The sequence below is a fragment of the Daphnia carinata genome, chromosome 6 (assembly GCF_022539665.2).
Source record: "Daphnia carinata strain CSIRO-1 chromosome 6, CSIRO_AGI_Dcar_HiC_V3, whole genome shotgun sequence".
NCBI classification, from domain to species: Eukaryota; Metazoa; Arthropoda; class Branchiopoda; order Diplostraca; family Daphniidae; genus Daphnia; species Daphnia carinata.
This window is the reverse complement of record NC_081336.1, coordinates 3,934,775-3,954,287: the sequence shown is the minus strand read 5'-3', so window position 1 is coordinate 3,954,287 and position 19,513 is coordinate 3,934,775. Positions and strand designations below refer to the sequence as shown.

General features: G+C 44.0%; 1 protein-coding gene across 1 annotated transcript; it reads right to left on the bottom strand.

The window, feature by feature from the left end:
* Window positions 1-123: 123 nt before the first annotated feature.
* LOC130690078 (trichohyalin-like) lies at window positions 124-19,384 on the bottom strand. The gene is made up of 21 exons (XM_057513053.2): window positions 18,788-19,384; window positions 16,987-18,555; window positions 13,481-13,633; window positions 13,251-13,347; window positions 11,716-11,855; window positions 10,372-10,710; window positions 9,346-9,513; window positions 9,101-9,268; window positions 8,790-8,858; window positions 8,191-8,706; window positions 7,958-8,125; window positions 6,940-7,164; window positions 6,609-6,761; window positions 6,303-6,491; window positions 3,482-6,100; window positions 2,781-3,193; window positions 2,607-2,700; window positions 1,849-2,193; window positions 1,599-1,759; window positions 1,389-1,536; window positions 124-1,328 (listed from the first exon to the last, which is right to left on the bottom strand). Exons 2-21 carry the CDS (start codon window positions 17,734-17,736, stop codon window positions 1,209-1,211), a joined length of 7,035 nt encoding a protein of 2,344 aa, XP_057369036.1. The 5' UTR covers window positions 17,737-18,555; window positions 18,788-19,384; the 3' UTR covers window positions 124-1,208.
* Window positions 19,385-19,513: the final 129 nt, after the last annotated feature.

The window sequence follows — 19,513 nt, the reverse complement described above, 5'->3', positions numbered from 1 at the left end:
CAAACATAATGCTTTATTTAATCCATTTTAGTTTATAATAAATTAATTAAGCTTTTTCTTTGTTAATGTGACAAGTCCTTTTTTCTTTAAACTCTGTTTTCAAATAATTTGACAACACTAAAGTACAATTAGCGGAGAAGTGTATGTAACAACAATGATGAACAACCGGTGTTATTAGCCGCATTTTCACGGGCGGCCAATGTTTAGAAGAGCAAAATAGAACCTAAAAGTCAAAACACAAGAACGCTCAATTTTTTGTTATTTTTTGGAACGCGGTGAGAGAATAATAATGGAAAAGATGGATGAAACCCAACAGTGTTATAAGACCTTAAAAATCAAATGAAAAAAAAAAAAAAATTCACCGTCAGATCAGATGATGGTTGAACGTTGATACATCGAAATATTTTGGGAGAATAAATAGAGAAGGACAGATAAAGGCTTGGCAAATCATAAAAATGTTTACATTCGCGCGCGCGGAATACACACTCACACAGTCACACATAGAAACACACACACAAGTTCAGAAATGTAAATAATGTTGATTCATTTCGTCTTCTTGCCCTATCGGTCCGAGACTCGCCAGTGCCATTTTAGAATATATTAAAACAAATAAAAGAGAAGGGAAAAATGGGAGGTGACGGACACGACGAATGCGCGCGGGTACCGTTAAGAAGACTCGGAAACGGTTAACAATTATTACCAATATTGTGCACATTCCATAATATAGCCTACTAGCTATGTCTAATCATTTGTTAGCATGTTATTTAAATTATTATTTCTTGGGAGGGGCACAGACTCGTTGGAGGATCCGACTCGAACACCGTATGCATTTTTTAGAATAATAATAAACAAATCTCTGACTTTTGCAATCGAAACGGTGGTGAAACGGTGTTGAAAAAAATGACGAATGAAGAACAATGACAATAAGATTTAACAAATAGAAACAACTCAACATAGAGAGATAGGTGTGAAAAGTTATTGGCCATCGAACGCTGAACATTGGCAGTTAACTGTCATACGTAATTATGTTTTTGTTTTTGTTTGTCTCTATCAGCACTCTTCAGAAATGAATCAAATAAGAATCGGAATTCGACGTAATACCATTTTACAGAGATATGTCCTGTAGTATTCACTGAATTATTGTCATTGTCATTCAACAGCGTACGGAATCGGTATGCTTCGACGGGGATGGTCTATATTGCTCGATTTCATTTGCATACGTGATCATCACTGTCTTCTGTCGAGTCTGTGGCGTGGAAATCGTCACCTTCAATGGCGATGAGACTCTCGTCTTCGTATTCGAGTAACAATTTCACTCGTTTCTCATTCTACAATCATTCAACCTTTCGTAGTATTGTTATATTAAAATATATCATCTTTGATTGTACCTGCTGTTTCATCAATTGCATCAACCTCTTTCGATCGGCTCTCAAATCGTCAGCCCGTTCGGCAGCCCTGGCCGTCTTGATTCCGGATACTTCGAGCAAGCCGAGCTGTGCGTCTCGTTCGCTGATGGCCGCTTCCAGAGCTTCTTGCCTGTCAGTAATTAAGGAATAATCAATCGTTTTTCATTAGCCATCCAATTTATGAAGTTGTACTTCATGTCAAAGAGCTCGTGAAGATGGCCTCTCCTCTCTGCTAGTAACCGACTCAATCGCGATTGAAGCTCTTGAAGCTTCAGTCTGTTCGGTCGACATTGGTGGCATTTCAAACTTTTGGCGTTATGCATAGACTGTAGTCGTTGCTCGAGCTGCCCAACCTGGACATAATAGATGAAATATTATCTCTGATAATTTGTAAAAAAAAATGCTAGTAAGATAGCGTGTGAATCAAAGAGGCTACTGAAACCTTTTGATCCAGCATTGTTCTGTGTTTGGACTCGGCGTCAAGCGCCACCTCGCGATCTGCTGTGATACGAACACTTTCCCTGAGAGCTTCTTCCAGCTCTTCGATCCTGTCTTCTTTCAGATCTAGGCTTTTGGCACTTTGACCTTCCAGCTGAGCGGATTGGTCTCTGGCGTCACTCAGCTCACTCGTCAGCCGATCGATGGTCTGCTCTTTGATGCGGATCACTTGCTCCAGCTGTTGAACGACGGTTGCGAGTTCATCCCTCTTTTCAGGCAGATGATCCACACGCTTCGGTAACGAATCATTCGGCGGATCGTCTCGCTCTTGGCCACTCTCTTCTGTCGTCTGGCTCGATGTCATTTCAGAATGCGAATGATGAAACTGAACAAGTTGAATGGAACAAAACCGAAACCGTGCACGCAACCAAAGCGCAGGCAATAATGATAATGAGATGCATAACAGATAAAAAGTTAAAAAAAAAAAAACAAACAATGGAATGAAGGGGAAAAATGAATTCAAAGAAATTATACAAGGCAAATAAGAAATAAAAAGAATGTCGCTTTTTTTGTTGTTTTAAAAGAGGCTTTTTAAGAATCCGCCGGCGTTGGTTAAGGCTTGCGCGCCCGGAATGGACGCGGCGGGCTGTAAGAGTGTTAGTTAGTTAGCCATTCAAGTCTTTTTTTTTTTTTGTTAGTTAAAAGTTATTGAAAATGCGTATAAAGCCAAATCAGTTTCATTGAAAAAAAAAAAGGCCTAACCTGTGATCGGTTCTGGCCTCGCGGATCTTGATTTGCGCTTCGCTCCTCCGCCGCATTCGCTTGCGCGCGCTTCGATCGTTCCACTCTCAATGCCCTGTTTCAAAAAGCCCAAAAACAAAGGGACATAATGAACGAAACATTTTTGAATGAGTATTAATTATGAATGCAACATACTCTTGCAACTCCATGATGGTCTTGTCTTTGGCAAACTGCTCTTCTTGCGTCATTTGCATCAACTGGAGTAGCCGTTCCGTCTCGCTTTGCGCTCGTTGGCTGTCCTCTTTGAGCTGCTTGATTTCGGAATCCTTCTCGGCCAACTGTTTGCCCGCAGCTCCGGCTGCTGCTGTCGGCCCACCCTTTTGCTGTTGTTTGAGCCTCTCTTCCAATTGATCGAGAGCTTCTTTCCTCTTCTTAGTCTGACGTTCGGCTTCCTCCAGTGCCTTTTGGCGTTCCTCGATCTGTTTGGCTCGCTGGTCACTTGACCTCCGCAATTCTTCCAGCTGCTTACGTTGCTCTTCGACCTGCCGCCTTAATTTGGCCGTCTCCTCACCATCACTGCGCGTCGTTGTGGCTTCCTGTAATTCCCACTAAAACACAGAAATCCAAACGTCATTAAAAAGGCAATATTCATCATATCTTTTCTAACACAGCAAACGTACGTGGATATCAACATAATCAAACTAAAATCCAAAAGAAACATTGAACAACAAATTTAAAAACCAACAAAATAGAAATGCGAATAAAACATAATTGGTTCACAATAAAAAAAATCAAATGAATTTCCCAAAACATAACAGGAATGTGCAAAAAATAAACAAAACATAAAATCTAAATGAAAAAACAGAGTCCGGAGTGATTCGTTGTGTGCTCTCTACCTGTCGGTTGCTTAACTCATTGACGAGCATTTCCAGCTGTGATTGAAGCCGCTCTCGTTCAACTGCAGCGCTTTTCAATTCTTGCTGGGTCTTGGCCACTTGTGCTGCAGCTTTCTCTTTCTCGGCTGAAGCTTTCGCGGCCTCATGCTGGACAGCGTTCAGCTCTTTGCGCAATTTTTGCACCTCAGCCGTGGCAGCGGCCATCGTTTCGCTCTTAGCACCTTGTTCGCCTGCTGCTTTTTGCAAATATTGCTGCTGCTGGGCAAGTTGTTGTTGTTGTTGGCCTATTTGCTGTTGAAGCTGGGCCAGATGTTGTTGTTGTTGATCCGATAGTTTCTTCTGTTGCGCCAGACTTTCTTGCAGTTCTCTAGCGACTTGCTCTGCCCGTTCGGCTCTTTTCCTTTCCATCTCAACTGCCTGGCCGGCCTGTGACGTTGCTCCTTCCAGTTGTCCAGCTCGTTCTTGTAAGAGTCGCTGAGCATTTGCCAAATCACGTTCGGCCTTGTCGGCTCGTTGCCGATCTTTGGCCATTTCGTGCTGGCTCTTGGCCAGCTCTTTTTCCTGGTGCTGGACTTGATTCTGCAGACGCTGGAACTCCTTTTCTTTCGCTTGTGCCACGTCTCGCGATCCTTGTTCAACATCACGCAGAATGCGCTCCTGCTCCCTCTTAAGCCTCTCATTCTCCTGCTTGGTCCGCTCCAGCCCTTGATCCGATTGCTGCAGCTCGTGCTGGAACGTGACCAGCATCTCCTGCGATTTTTCCAGCTGGGCGATCACCTGATCTCTTTCTGTTGATACCTTCTTCAACTCGCTTTCTAATTTCACTAATTGCTTCTCCATTTTCTCCCATTGCTTGTCCTTCTGCGACATGTTGGCCGATAATTTTTCCCGTTCGGCATTGAGACGGCCCAACTCGTTCTGCATCGTATCGATCATCCTCTGCAATTTGATCGTCTCTTCTTTGGCGCCTTGACTGGACTCGAGCGAACGTTGGAGTCTGTGCAATTCTTCACGCAGCCGTTCATTTTCGGTCTTAGTTGTTTGAATTTCGCGGGCCAGCTTCTCTCGCTCTTCTACCAACCGATCGAGTTCCTTCTTGGAAGCCTGGCTATTTTCCTGGAACTTATTTAAATGTTTCTCCAACTCCAGATTGAGTCTCTGCACTTGCACATTGGCGCGTTCTTTCTCTTGGCCGAGTCGTTCGCATTCCAATTGCAATTTCTGATTTCGTTCCGTTAGCTCTTCGCATTGCTTTTGTCCAGTGCCCAGGGCTCGTTCTTTTTGCGATTCTAACTGGGCCACTTGTATCCTGAGTTTCTCTTTATCTCTTTCTTCCTGTTCCAGTTTCTGAGTTATTCTGACCACTTCGGCCTGCGATCGGTCGTATTTATCCTTCACCTTCTCAATCTCAATGCGGAGACGGTCCATCTCCATCTGGCAACGGTCCTGATCATTGCTGGTCTTGGTCATCAGGGCGATGCGTCGCTCCATGTCTTGTGTGACCCTGGACAGTTCCGTTTCGCTCTTTTCGCAGTTCAATCTCAATCGCTGGATTTCTAGCTGGCCGGCTTCGTATTTATCGCGATGGCGTTCGACCTCGGTCTGCGCCCTGGCCAATTCCGATTGCAACCGCTGCATCTCGTTCTGCGATCGGCTCAATTCCGATTGGACGCGGACCAACTCGGCCGCGTTTTCGGCCTGATTGCGTGACACCATGGCCGTCTGTTTGGCATTCTCAGCCTGCCGTTCTAATTCGACTTTGAGACGGGCGTTCTCCTGGTCCGTCCTCTCTTTGTGCGACTGGAGCTTCTCCATTTCCGATTGCGCACGGGCCAGCCGGTCCTTGTAGCGTTCAGCTTCGATGGCCAACTTGTCCTGTTCTTCTTTGGTGCGCTCTTGTTGATCCTGATATTTGCCGATACGCGCAGCGAAGCGATCGACTTCTTCCTTTTGTGTTTCGCACTCGGACCGATAGCGATCACATTCGGACTGGACGCGGCGCAGCTCCACCTGCATCCTGTCGTATTTCTCGGATATCATTTCCAGCTCGACCTGCTTGCGCGCAAAGTCTTCCTGCGTCTTCTCCAGCGTCGCGTGAGCCTTCGAATGCTGGGAAGATGTCCTCTCCAGTTCGAATTGGACGCGGGCTAATTCGCTTTCGAGTTTCTCTTTCTCGCTGTAGACCCGTCTGTATTCGCTTTGGCTCTTTTCCTGTCTCTCGCGGAGCATGTCGACGTCGACCGAGTGTTTTTCGAGCTCCTCTTTTAATTTCTCTTCGTGCTCTTTCGATTTGGAGAGTTGGAGTAATGCCCTGTCGAGGCTTTCCTTGACGTCTTGCAATTCTTCATGCGCTTTGCGGAAATCTTCGCGAGCTCGGGATGCCAACAACTGGCACTTATCGCTCTCGACGCGCAGCCTTTCCTGTTCGGCCAGGGCCGTGTCCAGTTTGCCCTGCAATCGGTACACTTCGCCTTGGCTCCTGTCCGACTTCTCCAGCAATCGCTCCATTTCTTTGGCCGTATTTTCGCGTTCTTCGATCGCTTTGCTCGCGTTGGCCTGCGATTTTTCCAGCCGATCGCGCAACAGGCTCAATTCCGCAGCAAAGTCATCCCTCTCCGTCTACGACGATGAGTTAGGAAGAATACACATAAAATGAGGGACGGAATTTAAAATCAATGATGGCGAAAAATAATAGAGCTTCTCTTTGATCTCAAAGTTCTTAAGAGTAGATCATGGATTTTCGAGCAGGTTAGACGTACTAATTGAGTTACAACTCTTAAGTGCGTCGATCAATAAACGGAGCGATAATCAATTAACGAACCTGCACTTTGAGGAGATTCTGATTAACTTTGTCGAAACGTTCGCGGCTGGATTCAGTCTCGCTGAGAAGCAGCTCACGATCTCGCGTTGCCTTGGCGACCTGAGATTGGACTAGTTCCAGCTTCTCTCTCAGCGATGCCGCTTCCTGACTGACGACATCGCGTTCCTTTTGTAATCGCATCGTCAACGCCTATATTTTTTTCAAAGCACAAAAAAGATAAAATGAATAAAGAACGTGTGAGAAACCAACGTGATTGATTTGGATTTTTTTTTTTTTTTTTTGGACGGGCTTGTATGTTCAGCTTGCCTGGTTTTTGTCGTGCTTGTCCCGAAAGCGCTCCATTTCTTGTTGGATGTTCTCCTTCTCCTTTTGGACGCGAGACAACTGGCCGGCCGATTTATCCAACTGGGCTTGCATGTTGTCAAAGTCGTAGACGTACTTCTCCTTCTCGCTCTGCAACTAGATCAATAACGGTGGATATCAAATAAAGGCATAACATAAAAAAAAGAAGAAGAAAGGCGGGGGAAGCAAAAATAATAACATGGGAGGGTTGAGTGATGACTTCTTCCTCGAGTTAGCCAATAATCGATATAAAACAAACGGGGGGAACAAATGAAAGAAAAATGCGGAGATTTACTTTGCGAGATTCGGCTAAGGCCTTGTCGAGACGCTCTTGGAGTCGATCGACATCATTTTGAGCCTTGTCGTAACTTTGTTGTGTTTTCTCCTGTTGCAACTGCAATTTGCCCAACGTGCTCTGACATCGTTCCAGCTCTTCGCGAACTTTCTCCACATCGGAGACGGCCTTATCACGCTCGGCGTGCAATCGTGACACGCTGCCTTGACATCTTTCGTACTCCTCCTGCCGACAAACGAAAAAAAAAAAAAAAAATACAATTTTTGGATGTAATTGATTTAATTATACCAGATGTTCCGAGTCTGTATTATTGCTTTGATTCTTATCCACCAAGACTATCATTCCATCATAATGAACTCAAGAAAAAAGGCAAGTCTCCACGTCTGTTTTTTTCTTCTTTTCTTTCCATAATGCCAAACAAATTAATTTTTGTGAGGGTAGGGGTTGACTGCTGGTCCTGTCGGAGACAGAACGTCACCGGCAGCAGTCAATGAGAGTTCTCGTTTAAGGTTCGCCATTGGAAAAGACAATAGAGTTAACCTTTTAGCATTGTCACTTGCCACGAACAGAAAGCAACCATCGGTCTAGCCCGCTCGGAATTGAATTATGTCTCCTTATTTTGCGTCCGCTTTTGCGCTGCCTTCCGTTTCCTCGCTTCCATTAGCGTTCTACGCTCTCTCTCTCGTACGACCAATCATTTTTCTTAAATCTCTAGCCCCATTTTTTTTTTTTCATACAAGCGCTAGCTAGCGCCTACAAAGTGCAGAGCGAATAACAACAAAAGGGGGAGTTTTACGTTGTCAGCTGTGTTGGCGGATATGCTTCCGGCTGGTGGCCTAAAAAGCGAAGAACTCATTTCCTCTTTTTTTTCGCCATTTCTACATATGGCTGACTTGTGAGTGGGGATTGCTTTGATTGAAATAGGCTATTCTTATAGTAGAATGTCTTTTGATTGCACACATCTGATGAAAGCCGATTGCATTAAAAAAAAAAATAAATTGAAGTGGCAAAGACTCACCTGAAGGTTTTCTTTTTCAGATTGGGCATTCTCCAGTTTGGCTTTGAGACGATAGATTTCACCCTGTGATTTCTCAACCTTCTCTTGCAGCTGTTCCGCCTCTGCTCGGCTCCTTTCCCATTCGGACTGGTTCATCCGCAGCTCGGCCAGAGCTCTTCTCAACTCCGCCTGATATTGTTAAAGAGATTGCAAATCATTCGATTTTCGAATGATTAAAAGCCTTAAATGAATACCTGGGTCTTGTCCAGCTTTTCTTGGATGCGCTCCGCCTCCTGAGTGACGTTCAACTGGGTGCGGCCAAATGTGGAAGTGGATCGGTCCAGGTCGTGACGTAGACGCTCGTTCTCCGACTTGAGCCGCTCGTTTTCCATCTCGTAGCGCGAGATCCGCTGCTTGGCCGACTCCCATTCGACCGAGCTCTTGCCGGCGTCTCCCTGGACTCGGTCCAGCTCCGCTTTGGATTTGCCCAGCTCCGATTGAGAGCTCTCCAATTTGGCTTCCAGTTTGTCCTTCTCGGCCAGGGCTCGGTCCAGCCGCACGCCCAGCTTTTCGACTTCGCTCTCGAGCGTGTGCAGTTTCATCTTGTACTCGGCGATTTCGCGCTCGTGCAAATCGCGCTCTTCGTGTTTTTCTTGCTCGGCTCTGTCCCTCTGCTCGCGCAATTGACTGATCTGCTTCTCCTTGTCGCCGATGGCCTCCTCCAGTGACGAAACGGCTCCCTCCGACGAACAGTGATGCGCCTGCATTGCCTTATAACAAATTGTCAATCGAACGCGGCCAAAAGTAAATATCGAGAGATGGCAGATGAGAATGGACTGACGTGAACACTCACCGTCATGCGGGCACGGGCCATGTCCACTTGGTTGTCCTTTTCTTTCAGCAGATCCTCGAGATTCTCGATCTAATTCCAGACAATGGAACAACAGACACAAACGGCCACCCCACGTTGATGAGGTTTCGTTAAACGATCGTAGAAGCACGTACAACAATTCATTAAATGCGACCCTCACACACACGGGGTCTCGACGTTTCAAAATTGATGGGGGATTGACAAGATCGTTTGACAGAAGGCAAATCAGTTTACAATGTGTTGTTTATACAGTACGGTGGGGGAGGGGGAGAGAATAGGTTAAATGTCGTTACCTTGCGTTGGAGAACGTTGATCTTGCGATCACGGATGTCTAGATGATCTCGCATTTCGTTCACTTCGGCCGTGAATCTGTTGCGCTCCTGCGTGGCTTGCAGAGCAATTTGAGTCTTTTTCTCAATGATTCGATTTTTTTCTTCGTGTCGCTGTCTCAGTTCTTCCACCTGGACAAACACACACAGAGAAATGAAATGGGTTGAATTTAATGTGAAAATTGAAACATTTAGAAAAATGGACGTACGTCTGTCTGGAGCATGTTGTAGTGCTCCTCCTTGGCGCAAAGACTCTCCTTCAAGACGGCTATATGACGCTGGTAATCTTGATGTTGTTCTTCGAGCGTCTTCATTTTGGCCCCCATTGCCAGCAGTTCTTGGTCCCGTTTACCAATTTCCATACGCAGCTCTTCAATCTGAATGACGTGCGACGTTTTTCGGCCATTGTTTTCGAACGGGTTACGGGTTGGGTTGCATAGATAGTGAGCGTTTGTTTTCGTCGATAAGTTATAAGTTTCGTGAATAGTAACTTTTTTTTTTTGGAAGGAAAACATTTCCCATTATTTGCATAGTGTTTTCATTAGAAAACCATTCAAAGGAATTGCAGAAATTTAGGATGAAATGTTTTCAATCTTCAAGGCTAAACTTTAAAAATAAGGAAATACGAAATAATAAATCCTCGGTCAAGACTTTGCCTTCCCTACCCATTTCTATATAATAAGGTTTCATAACTAGAAAAGATATAAAAGAAAACCAAAGACATTCTGTGCTGTGAAAAATATCGACGTTAAAAAAAGATTGGCAATCAAATTTCAAGTGTTGCTTTCATTCCCAAAAAAAGCTATCGGCTTGGATGGCTTCACCCATTCATTTGTTCTGATAAGCTTATTTTAATAACACCATGCTGCGTGTGCCGTATAGAAAAAAAAACCCCACGAAAACCAGGGGTTCCATTCCAACAGGCAAATCAAAGTTGGTAACGCGGCAACACAAACAGTTTAATCAAAAGAAAGAGGGCAAACTAAAACAGAAAAAGCGAAAACAAATCTAATAAGAGAGGCTACTCAATGTTCATTTAGAGAGTCACTTTGAGGCACCTCATCATCACGTCCATGGGAATAGTTAAAAGACTTACCTCCATTCTTACTGGATATCATTTATTATATATATATTTTTTTTTACTATATCCTCGCGATGTAATTGGCTACTAACCGGAACTAGAAAAAAAAAGGAAGGCAATCCAAAAAAAAAAAAATAAAAGAAAGAAGACTTACCGCGTCTTTGTGCTGGGCTGTTTGGCCGTTATTAACGGGACTGTTACGATAGAGTTCGGCCGCAGCAGCCGCCGCCTGTTGGGATGGAGTGGCGGTGCGCGGGACCGGAGTCGCCGGATTGGATTGCTCCACCGAGCGCATCCAGTGGTCGCGTTGTTGCTGCATCAGCTGCTGCTGCTGGAGCAGCTCCTTCTCCAGCAAACTGACGTCCCTCTCCATCACGGCGATCCGGTTCTCTTTCGTCTCCAAAAGGGCCGCCCAAGTCTCTGTCACGTGGTCGCCTCTCCGGCCAGGGTCTTGGATCAGGCTCTTCAGTTTGTCTTGCCACAGCACCGATTCCTTTTGTGTGTGACGTGTTTTTGGTTGTGACAGTGCCATGATTTGAGTTTTCGCAACCGAAAATAGACTTTTTTGTCTGTTTGCATTCGTCATCACGTGTGTGACAAAATACATCAAACGTTTTTTTCTTTTACTGGCCAAGAGATCAATAAATAGGGATGGTAGCCATTTTGCAAGTGCCTCGAATAGATTTTTTTAATTGAATGTAAAAGGGAGGAAGCTAGGGATAAATAAAGCTGTAAATGTTCTATCCTTCATTTTGAAAACGTCAGCTGATATTCGTGAAATGTGGGGAAATGAATTTATGATGATGAATAGGCCCCCCGTTATCTGTCTCGGCAATTTTAAGAACTCGTCGGCTAAGGAATTTCAAAACGAAGTTGCATTCCGACACTTTTTTCATCTCACATTTAGTGATTTTACTTAAAAAAAAAAAAAAAGAAAAGAGGAAAATTAAATACTTACAAAATGGCTTCCCATCGTTTGATGTTCGGATTTTTTAATTTGAAATGATATACAATTTTATGAGGCTGTGTGTATATGAATTCGTGAAAAAAAAAAAAAGGATTGAAAAAGTGGGCAAAATGCGCGCTAGTCTTGCGTGCACAAGAACGCCATCAAATTCGTTGATTCCTTGGCGGAAGTAAAAATAAAAAACTGGAGAAAAGCGGCTAAACTGAACATCGCAACATCACATCGCATGCCAAAAAGTGTCATTAGTTTCTCCATTTTTCTTCTGTTTGATCAAGCTTTTTTTTTTCTTTTGCAAAGCAAAAAATTGACAATGGTACATTCATTTAAAAAGTTGAATGGAATTAAAAACACACAGGCTAGATAACAATAGGCACTAATGCTTTTTGGGTTGTGATGGATTTTCTGATAATGTTCAGACGCCCCCTGTTTGTTTTTTTTTTGGTCTACATTTTTTATCGTGACGATCGATGTTTTTGTTTCTTCACTGACAACGAATGAAAAAAAAAAAAAGTCTATTTCAAAAATCCTTACCTTTCTGGCCCGATCCAGTTCCTGATCTCGGATGTTGACCATGGACTGCAGGTAGCGCGTCTGCGTCTGGCTCTCGTTCAGACGGCTCCTGAGTCGTTCAAACTCGGCCACATCGGGGGAAGCAACAAGCAGGCTACTACCTATTGAAGGGGTGGGGGAGGTAAGGAGGAGGGCATAGCAGCATAGACGAAAGGTAGCGGTATTAAAATCAAAAATAATATGGAGAGAAATTAAAATAAAAAAAGCCAGATAAAACGAGCGCATTTGGAGATCCAGATCAATCGTGCAGATCGTTTGGCCCATCCCCACAAAAACCAATAGAGGAAGAGCGTGCAGGGGCAAGCGAGTTAGAAGAAAGCAAAATGAATGGGATTGATAACACGTGGCAACCAAATATACAAGATTGTCAAACCAAAATAAAAACAGGAGAAAAGAGAATTTAAAAAAAAAGAAAAAAGACAAAAAAGACAAATCATTACCCACTATTTCATTTGTCGGTAGTAAATACAAAAACTGTTGTAGGATCGATCACTATCATGTTTTTTTGTTTACATCAATTCTTACCTATTTTTTTTTTTTAATAAAGAACTTGAAATACCGCTCATTGATTGTCTCGTTTCATCTCAAATAACTGGACAAGAAGACTATTAGATTTTGTTCTCGCTTGTATATACGGCCGAGCATCAGGTTCTTCTTAAACTATGTGTACGTGCCGTTAAACGTATGTTTTCGCTCCTACAGCAGTTTACGTTTAAAAGAAACTAGGGGGTAATGATGGACATAGGCCGGCCCATTTAATAGCCGTTTAATAGTACCGTAAACAGTATAGGAATTCATGCTAAAATAACCTTCGCTTTTATAATGTCTAATTGCCAAATCATTTGTTAATCATCTTCCTTAAAAAATAGCTTTCTTTCGCGCAGTGGTTGGCTCTAAACGGGTTGGGAAGGCGTTTTCAACTGACGGAAAACAGAAAGATACCCCCATTAAAAATTTGACCGAGGATTATAGGAGAAAAATCAATTAAAAAAAAAAAAGAAATAATTAAAAGACGAAATTAAGAAAGAAAAAAAAAACAGAGAATAGTGACTGGGCATGAATAACGCGCTATTAAGTATAATTGGATGTAGGGGGTTGACCTGTTTTTGTGCCAGCGCCTGCATTTGATGCAGCATTAATCTCTCCTCTTCTTTGCCTGATATTTTTTTAGAGCGGGTCAATCATTGGCGGTAGTGCAAGAATCCACGAAAGAAAAAAATAATAATAATAATAATTCAAAACAAATCAAACAAACGACAGAGATTGATCTGCTGAGTTTGTATCATTTGGTTTCTCTCGTTCATCATCTTCAACTCTTACGTATTTATAGATATCTTAAAAACGTATTATCTAGGCCCTCTGTTAAACGACTTTGCGTGACCAAACACGTGAAGAAAAAAAAAACTTTTATGACAGCAGATGACATTTAAAAAAGAAGAAGAAGAAGAGAGATACCAAAAGTATTAAAAGAAAGTAAAGCGAATGTGTTGACTTACCCATTCCCTTGTTTTGGAGCATTTCCAGGAGTTTCTTGATGCTTTCATCGCGCGATTGCAGCGTCTGTTTCTGCGTTTCGATCCTCAGTTCCAGTTCCTGTTTAGGCACATGGAACGAGGATCATAAAGAAAAAAGAAATGAATGGATATATAGTTATAGCGGCGTACACACTAATAAATTGTAGGGTTATGTCAATGTTACACTATGTACAAATAACAACTATACGTACTTTGACCGTTTCGCGGAGGATGGCCACTTCCCTGGACAAGTGATCGTTCTCGGCGTACATGGCTTCCACCTGCTGTCGCACTTCGTGGCTGGGATTCTGCATACTCCTGATGCGCAGTTCCTCCTCCAGTTGGCGCACCAGCATCGCTTGTTTCTGCGTAAATGAAACGTCATTCATCAGCCTACCAAAATCTATATGCGGAACACATGTTTCATTCAAACGAGTCTACTACAACCGAGCAAGAAAGACGAGCAGCATAATGATAACCGGCTGCAAACATTTCTTTCTCTCTCTCTCGATGAGACAATACAAAAAGGTAATCGATCAAAAAAAAAAGAAGAGATGCAACCATCAGCACCTCAATACGTGCAGAGCATTTCACATGAAAACGGCCATCTTGGATGTTCGGCATGAGCTTTTTTTTACTAAGATGAGCTGCTCGTCTTTCGTCGACTACTACTGTATTCTCTCTTTCTCAACTAAGAAGAACGAGAGAGAGAGAGAGAGAACTATAGAAGCAGCAAACATTGTTTATTGATCCAGCTGCGGCACTCTCTGTGTGCGCACACACAAGAGGCATCCGCTCGCCCAAACCACACACAGCTCCCTCTTTCTCTCTTACATTCTGTCTCTCTCTCATTTTCGTTGCAAAACCAAATCGAATGACATTGGCGTCGCAAATAGGGACCAACACCCCCCTCGTCCATGAAAACAGCGCCTTCAATTCCAATCCGGCCGGGTGGAACGTGATGGAAAGGCCTAAAGGCTTTTGCGCCAAGCCGACAGTCGAAATCCTTTTTGTATTTAATGTCTAAATGTTTTCTTCAAGTTTCGCTTGGTCTTGACGCGAGAACAACACGAATAAACGGGAGAAAACCTTTTCACATGACCTTATTACTAACAGAGCCGCCGCCCCATCAAAGCGGCGATGTAGAATCGATCCGGTCGGCTTCCAACAAACACAAACACAACTTGATCTTTAAAATTTAAAAAAAAAAGGAAGTTCTGCTGCTTGTGCACATAAGACGAGGAACGCACTTTTCGTCGCCCCACTCTCCTAATAGAACGAGACAAACACGCAAAACATCGAGGCTTTTTGGTCAATGTAAATATAGGTGTAGGGGGGGGGGGACGGAAAACTGTAAATGCAGATGGCACGTTTTTTTAAGCAGAGAAAAACTCTTGAGAGGCTGGAAATGAGACTGCAAATTCGATAGAATTAGCCGTCAAGGCGGATCTGGCTAATTTGAACGCAATTGAATTTCTTGTTGTTTAACGACATCTAGTATTGACATAGAGAATCATTACCTCATTTTTTTTTTGTTTTGAAAGAGACAAGTTCAATAATTCGCGATGTAAGCTGATAAAGTGAGCAAAAATTTAATTATTTATCAATAAATCAATACTTGTATCAAGAATTTGGATTGAAAACATTTGATCGAATTTCTGTTTCTGAACAATGACATGGAAATTCGAACTCATCGCATCCTCGGAAACGTCTGGGATACAAAAATAACATAAACCTCTCCCCCCCCAAAAAAGAAAAAGAATTTGTTTCTCTAGAACGTTCGGTTACGCAAACCACTTGACATCGGGTCGATTTCTTCAAGTGACCAAGTAAAAAAACTCCTCATTTCTCCCCCTACAGTTATGCCCTGTTGCCTTGGACGAAGAGACACAAGTCTAGGGGAAAAAGCACGTGATCATCGGCAATGCGGCAGCCAAGATCATGGCACGAACGCCATCACGCTAGGACAAACTTTCAAAAACTAATGAGCTCTCCACATGTGCTAGCCGTTCGTCTCGCTATCTCAATCGGGGTAGATAGAGGCAAAAACCCTTACAAAAGAGCGTCGCATAGTTATGGGCCTCGCCCTACAAAGATTACGTCCTGCATACAACAAGGATTGAAAAAGAAGCCCAGTTTTGCGGTTCTCTTGTTAGACATACTTAACAACAACGTCCCATTTCTGATGTTGATCAATATTCGCTATTTTACGACGGGAGATGCTACGCATGAATTTGCATACGTGTGGAATCGGATTTCCGTATCGTATAGCGATTAGTTTCGTAGTAAAAATCTGCCAGTGATAACGATCGCTCGTATCGATCTTTTACTAACCACCATGTTGGTTCTTGTTGCGTGTAAGCGCACGTCCGATATCTTTTATGATTTTTTTTTGCTTTTCACGCATGATGTCTAGGCATTGTCGTGACAGATTGCTGCAGAACTTAACAAGAGAGGAGCTGTTTTTTTTTTTTCAAAATCGATTGATGCTTTTTTTACGTTTGCAGCTGTGTTGTGAAAACCACGAGCATCAGATGAACTTGAAAATAAAAAAAGTACCAATGGATCGTTTTGGAAACTTCACGAGTCCATTGACGTGACTAGAATTAAGGAAAAACAGGGGAGAATTTGAAGAAGAAGAAGAAACAAACCCCGTATTTGGTATATCGATCAGTTTTCGGGACAACACAGCTCTCCCCCCTCAAAAAAAGTCCCATTTTCTAAACTCGTGCTGCCATCTGCGTCCCTATCCAAACTTGCTATATCAGTCTTTTCTTTGTAGTGACCCCAGCAATAACCCCCCGTGCCAATCAAATTCTCGAACCTAACAAAATGATGCAAGGATCTTTTTTACGGTCCATAACAAAGACCTACTGAGCTTAAACAACCCAACCCAACCCCCCCCCCCCAGCAAATTGGAGCTCACAAACTTTTTAAGAGAATCTCCTCCCATTTTCTTCCATGATTGTTATAGCCATATCAAATAGACAGCCTACATCTACGGTATAGAGTTAAAACTCTCCAGAGAGGAAAGAATAATCGCGACAAGAGAGAAATTTCGTGACCCGAAACCCTCCCCGGATGAATTCAGTGTGTCTTTATGTGCAGAACTATAGATAAGGTTCATCTACAATGTTTTGATGCTACAACGAGTCGATAGCGATTTCAGCTTTAGAAATATAAAGATGCAATACAGCCGCAAAAAAAAAAAAATAAATAAAAAAGCTTTCGTGATTATGGCATCTTTTACCGACATAAGTCTGTCACCAAACGTGCCCTAAAACTGGAGTTGACAGTTTGGTGCAGTAACTTGTATTTGCTCCTTTTTTTTCCTCCCCCCGGTAAGTCGATGTATTTCTCCAGCGGGAGACGCTTTTTTTCTTTTTCCCGCTATATAGCACTCCCGGGGCCCTTCTTTTTCTTTACCACCCATCGACTTTTGCCCCAACTCCCTTTAGTTTTTTTTCTCTCTCTCCTAGGTCCGCAGAACAGTCGACTGTCTATCTGGTGCGCTGCGCATCGGATCAATACTATTACGTACCATAGCTTTGCTCGCTCCATATATCGTGCCATGAGAGCTGGGCCGGCTCTATCCGAATAATGAATCCTATAGAAGGCTATATGTATAGGATCTCTCGGTACACACAATACCCTTTTGCCTTTAAGACGGGGATGCCTTAATTAAAATATTCATTCAGAAAATGTTTTAAAAACTGACCTGATTTTCGGCATTCAACAGCTTCAGTTGGTCGTTGATGAGCGAATACTTGGCGGATTCTTCTTTGCGCAAAGCGCGTTCCTTCTTCAACTCGGGCGACCAGAACGTCTTGATGCTGTGCATGCTGGAACCGAGCTTTTGATTGGTCATCTCCAGCTCGCGCTTCAGCGTTCCCAGCTCGCGCGACAGGTCCGCATTTTGCGCTTGGATTTCCATCAGGTATGACTCGCGATTCGTCAGGCCGCCTCCGCCGCCGCCCATCATATTGTTACCGCCGCCGCCTTTCATGCCCATATCCACGGCTGGTGATTGGCGGGCGGATCGAGGTAATGCTAGGCCGGATCCGCCGGGTCCGACCGGACCGACCATATCCCGTCCGCCTCCTCCGCCGTAGAGCATGTCTTCGTCCATCATGGCGTTACGATCCATGGAACGATCTCTTCTGCCTCCTCCACCCATACCGTCCATTCCACGCTCGAGGGAACGATCCCTCATATCACCACCTCCTCGGCCATCGCGTCCATCTCTCGGCTCCCGGATGGGCATAAATTCGCGTTCACGGTCGTGGCCGTCTCGATCCAACGAATGGTACGATCGATTGGCGTTGGTGGATGACGTACGAGTGGCAGAACGAGAGCGATGGTGTTGGCTGTTGGATCCTGGGACAAGACCGCCACCTCCGCCGCCACTTCCGCCGCCAGACATCATTCCCGGTGACGAGCCTGTTCCTCTACGGTCCATAGGATCCATGATTATATCGTCTTCTTTTTGTTGAAACGAACGGCTTGTATATTTGCAAAACGAAAGCACACCAGGCGGCGTTGTCAGCTTTGAATTTTTTTCTCCTTTCTTTTTTTTTTCAAGTCTCTGGGGATTCGATTAGGTGGCCATCAGTGAATGCAAATTGCTTGGTAACAATAGTCGATTTTCAAGGCGGGAACAGCAGAATTTGCTTGTTAGCAGCACTTTTCTTTGCGATCCCACACACATGCACACGTTAACACAGTCACACACACTGGCAAAGAGGGGGGAGATGGCAAGAGAATTTTCTATTTTGCTCTCGTCTTACACACGCTCGCACATTCCGATTCCTGAGTAGCTCGTTCCAGGCTGTACAAACACTGGCAGACACACACACACACCAAAAACACGCACACACACACACACACACCAGGGTGAGTGAGACGGGATAATTTGCCCACAATCCGAAAATGCTTGTTCATTTAGGTTCCAGTTTGCTGGAATTTCACTATGGGTTGTCGATGAACTGTGTCTGGTCGGGCGGCTTTGAACCAACGAGGCCGCCTAACCTTTTGACGATCGTGTCGTACTCGCTGCGAGGACACACGCCGATCGCCTTCGCCGTCTTCTCAGCCACTTCTGACGTGCCCCTCCATCGACCGTCAGAGGATGATCCCCTCCCCCACAGTTCTTTTAGCCCTACCCGGTCAGGACCACGCCGACGCAAGGATCGTGTACGGGGTACAGATATTACGCCAACGCCATCTAACGGTTGAAATTATCAACTAAACTAATGAACTTCTCCATGGTCGCCATGCCAGGAATACCCTAAAAACAACAACACACAACACAGAGCGAGGAAGAAAGAAAACGAAATAATGAACAAGACTGTATGAAAAGCATATCAACCACACACGCAGAGTTAATCCGTCTGGGATCCCAGACGGGATTGGTCAGTAGACTTAGAGTAAGTAGTATGGATTTCCCGGCGTGCAAGTTGTACTGTACATGGCAGCAATATACATCTGCCGTATGTAATCGGATCAGAAATTGTGCTTACCGTGGAGACGCGTGTTCTCTACCAAATGTCTAAGTTCTTGTCTATTACTGAACAAAGTCTAATAGTACTTTTTTCAATGGTCAGTATTTTCCAGAACATTGCCAACTGATGATAGAGACGGAGCGACCATGAGGCTTGCCAGCAGACGACTGGACTTCCAATTTCTAACACGTTTTGTTGCCTTTCCTCTTCGCTGGTGAATGGTTTTCTTTTCCTAACGAGCATCGGGGAGTGGGGATGGGGCAAGAAACAAGAGGGGGAAAAAAATCAAGAAAAAACTACGAAATCCCTTTTCTCATTTTAAACTTCCCCCAACATCCCAACACCATTGATAGAAGGATCAGTTAATACACACGCCCGGCTTCCCTCTACATGAATACATACATCCTTCAGGCATCAGATCAATGGTTTCCTAGCAACGCGTCGTTCTGGGCGCTCACAACTTACAGATGGGACATTTTCGAGCTAAACGGTGACTATGACACGAGAAATTTGTTATTCCACATGTACAAGGATGCACAATATAAAGGACTTGATCACATTAGACACGGCGTACTATTAGGTGCAATGTTACCAGCCATATACACATCGGGGTCCATTTCACATCGGCCTGTCCAGTTGGCCGGCGTGTTTATTAATGTTCGAGTAATATTACACACCCACGGATCCCCCGTTGTCGCTGCTGATGATGCACATGTTCCAGATCATGGGGAATAACGATGCAGA